At 40.1% G+C, this 8,277-nt stretch overlaps 1 protein-coding gene across 1 annotated transcript; it reads left to right on the top strand.

Annotated features, from left to right (window-relative positions):
• Positions 1–2,473: 2,473 nt before the first annotated feature.
• Positions 2,474–7,912, top strand: LOC131932975 (toll-like receptor 4). Its single transcript, XM_059289855.1, has 5 exons — positions 2,474–4,287; positions 5,304–5,321; positions 5,381–5,526; positions 6,145–6,308; positions 7,565–7,912. Exons 1-5 carry the CDS (start codon positions 2,474–2,476, stop codon positions 7,766–7,768), a joined length of 2,346 nt encoding a protein of 781 aa, XP_059145838.1. The 3' UTR covers positions 7,769–7,912.
• The last annotated feature ends 365 nt before the right edge of the window (positions 7,913–8,277 follow it).

Raw genomic sequence — 8,277 nt, 5'->3', positions numbered from 1 at the left:
GCCTTGTTTATTTCTTTATATCTCTTCTTTATACTGGTAGAAAAGAAGACATTTAAGATGAATGTTGTGCCCCCCTCTCTCCCGCACACCCCACGAAAGAACAAAAATATCAGTGGGCCCCTTTGAAAATTGCAGGCCCTCCTATACACAAAGCCAGCCCACCTCTAGTTTTGATGAAACGGTGTACAAAAAACATTACAGAATTATAGGGTTCACGCAGTGGTTAAACTGTTGGGAATGGATCAGTTGTTGAGAGACAACAATAACGATACACCACTAAAACGGGAGCTAGGAAAATTAAATTCTCGTTTTTTCATTAATTAACCATTGTTGGTGCTAGAAACTAACATTTTAAAAGCTTCACAAATAACAACATTAAAGGGACTGTACTGCAACAATGGTAGGCTACTTACCATGATTGCTCCGGTTAGTTCCCCTTGATACTTTACTATTTGCTAAATCTCTTTCGACCAGCAAACCAGTCACGACCAAGGTTTTTTTCTCCCCGACAATCTTTTTTTTTTGGGGGGGGGGGGGGGGGGGGGGGGGCTGTTGACCCTTCCGTGGATGGCGTCGGCTTTTGACTTTGTCCGCAATTACCACAAAGAGGTAGACAATAATAAATTATTTTTTTAGGAATATTCCTTACGAGGAAGGGGGGGGGGGGGGTCGTAGGAGGGACGCCTAAAAATAAATACTGCCTTCTACCAAAGAGGAGATATGGATGCACAATGAGTATCAGTATCTACATATTAAAAATGTGGCTAACAAAATAAATGCCCATTAACCAGTTTTGTTTTCCAAGGACGACCCCGTTTTTTATAAAAGTCTAAGTGATCCGCCATTCCCATACAAAAGAATATTTTTGTTCGGTTCACTCTGCTAGTTGGTGATTGTGTGAGGAGTTGTGTGTGCGTGTGGGGAGAAGTGTGGCTTAGAAATTTCACTTAAAATAAGGGGTAGTGGTTTATGAAAACGATGTATAATATTAATAATAATATAGCGGAGGCGCTAGGTTTAAAGAGTTCCATTCGTATGTTATAAAATATGTATGAATTCTCTTTTGCGCTTTAGTTTCTACATATCGTGTACTACTCCATGTACATCGGGGTATGTGTAATCAATGAATCAAAATTCTAGTGCAAAAAAAAAGATATCATTCGTTACAACTTGACGACTAGGGTTAAGCTTCCTGCATGGATAATTTTCTTTAATCTGAAACGAAATCACAAAAATAAAATGTGGTAAATTAACTTCCTTCTGAATCTGTAACTTAATTGGAATATGATTTTGGTGCTAATCTTTACGTGACTCGGATTGAATGATTCGTTTTCATGTTATTTTCTTCCTGGAACCGTCGTTGTTTTATTCCAGATCTGGTCGAAATTCAGTCGATTTAGAGACACATTACACGGTCAAAGTGTATTCTAGAGGTTTGTGTGCTCAGCTTGAAGTTAGGAGAGAATATTGGTTTACTAAAGTCGGATATAAACCCTAAAAAAAAGTAGGTTGTAGTTTCTAATTACTTTTTTTTTGTTTCAATCGAATGTCTAAAATCACTGTAAAAAGAAACAAATCAGTATTTGAACTAATATGTATAGACAAAATTTTTAATGTTTAATACACTCCATTTTCTTATTTTTTAAATACAATTTTAATTATTTTTTTTTACAGAGAACAATGTTTTTTTTTAGTATTGATTATATGAACACTAGTTTCAGCAATCATATCGACACAAATAACAGTGTACACAGAAACTAGAGCTGGACTGCTACCCGAAAGACTCGAGTTCGAATCCGGGATCAAGTGAGTAGAACGTCTCTGAGCCCACCCAGCTATGATGGGTACCTAACTCGCATTAGGGAAAGTAAAGGCGGCTGGGCTTAGTGCTGACCACACTATCCCTTCTTATGCCGAGGTCACAGAAACAGCTGAACTCTACTTCGCTTGCCCCATAGACCGTCGAGTTTGAAAGTGAACTTTACTACTGAAACTTATGTGAGTAGGCCTACTTTTTTAAATCCCAGGATTCATAAAATTAAAGCACCCTTTTACAGTTATACTTCCCACTTAGTAGAAAATGAAAACTGCTAAAGATTGCTTCGAAATATTTCAACTACTCTTGTTTACCTTATCGACATGTTCATGCGTGTTAGATTCATCATTCAATGATTTTAAGTTGGAGAATCTGAAAGTTAAAAATGATGTAAGAAACGAAACAAATTCACCTTTGATCGAAAAGAGTCGGATCAACCGGTTAAAAGACAGCAAAATAGTTAATGAAGAATCAAACAAGAAATACTGTACCAGCGAGATGAGGGAAGGTTTGAGCGAAGGTCAGCTCTATAACGTACCCAACTGCAGTCGTGATGAGCCGACCCCGAACCCCCCACACACGTGTAGTTGTAGGTCAAACACCTGCAACTGCTCCAACCAAAACCTGGAATTTGTGCCCAGCAACCTGCCCACCGACATGACAACGCTTATTCTATTTAACAACTCAATCTCTGTTCTCCAAAATGGCGTCTTTAGCAACTACTCCAGCTTGAGAAACTTATCACTAGATGAGAACAAACTTAGCGTCCTTTGTGAAGATTCATTCCAAGGGCTTGGTCTACTCGAAACCTTAAACTTACGCGGTAACTGTTTAAAGTACCATAATAGTACCTTTCCGGTTGGCGTTTTCAAGCCACTGGTCTCATTAAAGGTGTTGATATTGGACGACAGTAAGAGAAACGCAAAAATAAAAAGTTCATTAGTATACCCGCATATTGCGCTGTCAGTGTTGTCCAACCTACAGACCTTGTACCTTGATGGTATAAGCACATATTTTGGAGTAGGATTCAGCAACTTGACGTCCCTGGAGACCTTAGTCTTGGCTGGGTATAGGACTGGTTACTGTCAGCTTCTTGCTCTCAATAAAACCACCTTTACTAATCTCAACCAAATAACAGCTCTAAACCTCAGCGATTGCGGGCTGGATGGAACTAAAGTCAGCCCCGACACTTTCAAAACGTTAACGAATCTCCAGAGTCTAGACCTGTCGTATAATTGGAATTTCAAGATTGAAAACTTGATCAAGATGAAGTGGAATCCTAACCTGAAAAAACTCTACGTCAACGCCGTTGTCTCGCGTTTTTCTCAATCCTTGACCATCACCGATGAATACGTGGCAAATCTGCCCAAATTTCTGACCTATTTGGAAGCGAGGGAAAATTGCTTTGACAATGTCTCCGAAAGTGTTCTGCAGAAACTGCCAGCAAATTTAACGCATTTAGATGTGGGTGGAAATAGATTTATTTACGGAGCTTATGTCAGAAAATTGTCTCGTCTAAGGAAGTTAGAGACTTTAATTGTCGATGGCGAGGCATCTGTCCATAAACTGCCGAGGTCTAGGACTCGCTATATACAACAGGAACTTGAAGAGAAATCTTCAAACAGTGACAATTTCTCGATTACAATACCGCCGATGCTGAAAACGTTAAAGATGGACAATGCTGGTTTGCAATACTTACTGACTCACATAAGCGTGACTAACAAGAATATTCTAGAAAACTTAATCCTAAATGGTAACTGTTTCCCCGTGATTAAAGGACCGATAGAGGGTCTGGTTAATTTAAAATTTCTGGATTTAAAATCGACGTCAATTCGCACAGTAGAGAAAATGTTCTTTAGAAATCTAAGTAGTTTAGAGAATTTGTCCCTTGCGAATAATCGGATCGGTGAGTATCTAGAAGGTTCTCACGAGAACACTCAAGTATTTGAAGCTCTCGGGAATGTAAGAAAATTAGACTTATCTCGTAATTTTATAACCACCATGCCCAACAACACCTTTAAAAACCTGGATCGGATAGAGGTCTTGAACCTTCACAGCAACAATATGTGGCAGTTCACTGCGGATATCTCTCATATGGGCAACCTGACGTTACTAAACCTTAGCCACTGTCAGCTGACAAGCTTACCCGTCAAAATACGAAACCACATCAACATCCTCAGCAACCACCACGGGCACAGCATCACCGTGGATCTGTCCTACAACCCCATCCACTGCGACTGCGATAATTTGGAATTTATCCAATGGATGAAGAAATCTCCGGCGTTTGATGCCAACTTCACACACTACATGTGCCAGTACTCTGATGGGTCCTACAGGTACGTCACGGATGGGTACGACAAGACTCTGATGGAACTGAACAGAGCCTGCGTGAGTAACTACATCATCTTCCTCATAGCCGTACACAGCACCATCCTGCTGGCTGCTGCCGTCGTTGCTGCCATCATCTACAGGTAGGTCAATGAACATGGCTCACCTGATACCTTGATACTTTACCCACAATACATTAGGTTTATCTGTTCACAACAGTAGTTATAAATAACCTGTACTACATGGTTACATCTTCTTACATTAATAAACACTCGTCTTATGGGCGAATTTTCCAGTCTCGAAAACTCATTGAGACGTGTCCGTCTGTGGCGAGCAGTATATATATATATATATATATATATATATATATATATATATATATATATATATATATATATATATATATATATATATATATATATATATATATATATATATATATATATATATAGATATAGATAGATATATATATAGATATATATATATATATACACACACAGACCTATATCTATCCAATGACAATTTTAAGAACGTGACATTGTTGTTTTATGAAATTTACAACTTCGAAACCAAAAGCTTTGAAATAGTCAGGATAGCACCGTCACCAATAACTGTAACTTGACATGAGACAGCAACATTTTGGAGATCAATGGTGGTGGTTCGAGCGCCAACTGCGCTACCCTTATTATGTTACGTAAATTGTTGCTTAAAATGTGTATACCCATCAGATTAAGCTTGAAATGACGCTACCTCTACTATTTGCCTGCCTTAGGTTTAAAATATCATTTTCCCAGATTTCTATGGAAACTACGCTACAGCTACTTTGCTGCTTACTTTAGGTTTAAAACTTTTATAACCCCAAGATTTAAGTATAATCTACGCTACCTCTACTATGTTGCCTACCTAAGGTTTAAAATTTCTATCCCCCCCCTCCCCATAGTTTTAGGTGGAAACTACACTACCTCTACTATATTACCTACACTAAGTTTAAATTACTATACCCCCCAGATTTAAGTGGAGTATACGCTTCCCATACTATGTTGCCTACATTTGGTGTAAAAGTTTATCCCCCCCCCTCCAGATTTAGGTGGAAGCTACGCTACCTCTACTACGTTGCCTACATTTAGTTTAAAACTTGTATATCCTCCCCCCCCCCCAGATTTAGGTGGAAGCTACGCTACCTCTACTTTGTTGCCAACATTTAGTTCAAAACTTGTATACCCCCCCCCCCCCCAGATTTAGGTGGAAGCTACGCTACCTCTACTACGTTGCCTACATCAGATTTAAAACACCAAAGGAGGCGGAGACCACTTTCAACCACGACGCGTTTGTCTCCTACGCATACGCCGACGAGAGATTTATTTTGGATGAGCTTATGCCAGGTTTTTATCACAATCTAACCAAACTAGTTTTGTTTTTCTTGTATAGCTTAAGTACTTTAAAAAGGAATTATATTAATTCGAGCCATTAGTATAGTTCTGAGTTAGAAAAAAAAATATATAGATTGATGAAATTCAACTAGTTTTATTATCACATCGTGAGGAGAAAAAAACATCATTGCATTAAAAATCATCGATAAACTTATGCACCCATTTAATGAATATTTTATAAAGATAATTAAAAGAGTTTCAAAAATTATAATTAATTGCAGTCAGACAAAAGCACCCCCAACTTTTCCTGATGGCGAGGGGGGGGGGGGGGGGGAATGCGTTTTTTTGCTAGCGTGACTATAAAAAACCTAAAATTGTTCGCCCCTAAATAGATTGCTACGCCTATGTCCCTTAATCCACGCAGACCTTAAGAGTACCTGTCTTAAGGTTAAGAAAAAAAGTAAAATAGCCTGGCCGTACTGAACACTATCCCTTTGCGAACCCACATAAACATCAACTCTACTTGATCTGCTTCATAGATCGTCAGATCCGAAGAGTTATTTTCTTAGCAGACTTATACCAATGTGTATGAAACAGCACCATTTTCTGTGCTATATTTTCCTGCACCAGAACTACAGAAGCACGACTTGGATCTTCTCATACACGGGAGGGACTTTGTGACGGGGGACTACATCGCTTCAAACATCGTCACGGCCGTACGAGAGAGCAGGAAGACTTTGGTGGTGCTCACTAGACACCTGCTCAAGAGCACCTGGTGTAACTACGAGCTGCAGGTAGGTGCACCTGTGAGCTGGGTCGTGGGGGACTTACTTGACGACGGCATTACGGGGTCACGGAACAGTGGCGTCGCTAGGTCGGGTGTCACCCAGTGCGGCACTTTGTGGTGTCACCCCCCCCCCCCCCATCCCCAAAAAAAAACTGTCTGTGTGTGTATCGGCCTACATAGGCCTATAATATAAATATATACCACATACATAATTGCTGTAGACGTAAAAGTATTAATAATGATGCTTATCTATAGTATGTTAATAAATATAGTTTTATGTAGCATTGATTTCTCTATAGTTAGCACGTTTATGTCTTGGTGTCACCCTAACCCCTTTGTTATAATTGTCGATTTTTCCTTAAAAGACTATTTAACTTAAATTAATCATTAATGGAACAGGCAAAAAAGCATTTTCTTCTGTAAATTTTGCAATTTTTTACCTTGGTGTCACCCCCCCCCCCCCCCAATTTTTGTCAACCGGTGCGGACCGCACCTCCCGCCCCGCCCTCGCTCCGCCTCTGTCATAGAACTCTCAACAACATTGTAGCTTTACCAATAAAAAACAACACCGCCATTTAGAAGAAAGTGTTACGATAATCACACCAGTTTTGCCATCTTGAAATTGCTACATTTTCCACACCATCCCCCCTGTCCTCATGTAGAAATGACACCCCCACCCCCTTGCTGCAAATGGGATCTCATCATCATCCCTCCTTTGCGGCCCCTGGGGAGCAAAGGGCTGCAACCACACATATCCAGCGGACTCGGTTTTGGGCTGCTCCTCTAATCTGTGCCCATGAGAGCCCAGCTGTTTTCGCCTCCTCCTCAACCATTCTCTTCCATGTTTTCCTTGGCCGGCCCACCCCCTCCTTTTTAGGTGATTTGCAGGTGGTATATCGGGGATGTTTGATGAGAGAGGATGGTTTAAAATCTCATCACCAAGTTGATGTTGGGTTTGTGTACTTGCAGTTTCTGTAGCGGTATATTTTTTTACGAGATAAGGTTGCTGACATTATGCTCAACCCCCAACCTGGAGGACCAGGGTGTTGGCTTTGGTCTGACCCCTACCCGCGCAGACCTTCCCAGCTTGGTTGAACCTACTAGGAGTTTACACTCCCGCTGGTATAGCTCTGGGATCTACTAACCTTTAAAAACATTTCATCAACTAATTTTTTGTTTTCTAGATCTACCTTTAGACTTTGACGGTCACAAAATACTTGTGTTGGTACGCGCTTAGCCCTGCCTTTGTATCTCTCTCCCCAGATGGCCAACATGGAGTCGGTACACACGGGGCGACGGGTGCTACTGTTCCTCCTGAAGGAATCTATCCCAGTCGGCGAGCTGGGCCACGAGCTGCTCTACCATATCCGCAGCAACACCTACATCACCTACCCCAGCAACAACAGCAGCAACAGGGACTTGAGGGTTTTCTGGCAAAAACTTGCCAACGATATCAGGCAGCCTTAGTTACTGCGTCGATAACTGTTGTGTTACTGCTGATGTGTTACTGATGTTGTGTTATTATTGTTGTTACTGCTGTTGTGTTATTGGTGTTGTGTTACTGTAGTTGTTATTGATGTCGTTATTGCTTTTGTGTTACTGCTGTTGTTACTTATGTTGTTACTGTTGTTGTGTTATTATTGTTGTTATTATTGTTGTGTTTCTGCTGTTGTGTTACTATTGTTATGTTACTGCTTTTGTGTTACTGCTGTTGTTACTGCTATTGTGTTACTGCTGTTGTTTTACTGCTGTTCTAGGTTACTACTCTTAAAGCTGCTCTCATTATATTAATTCCTTAAATTTTGTTTTTATAAATTACTTTATTTGACGCCATTTAATCCTCATTACACACCTCATTATCCATTTTTCACTTGACCTAATTAAGAATAGGCCCATGAATAAAACTGAAAACGAATTATACGTGGATTGTCGACATAATATCAAAATAGACTTGCAGTGGTAATACTATATAGTAA

This window comes from Physella acuta, unplaced genomic scaffold (genome assembly GCF_028476545.2).
Source record: "Physella acuta isolate Inbredline_101_S28 unplaced genomic scaffold, ASM2847654v3 ptg002333l, whole genome shotgun sequence".
Classification (NCBI taxonomy): domain Eukaryota; kingdom Metazoa; phylum Mollusca; class Gastropoda; family Physidae; genus Physella; species Physella acuta.
This window is presented reverse-complemented; position numbering and strand designations above follow the sequence as displayed.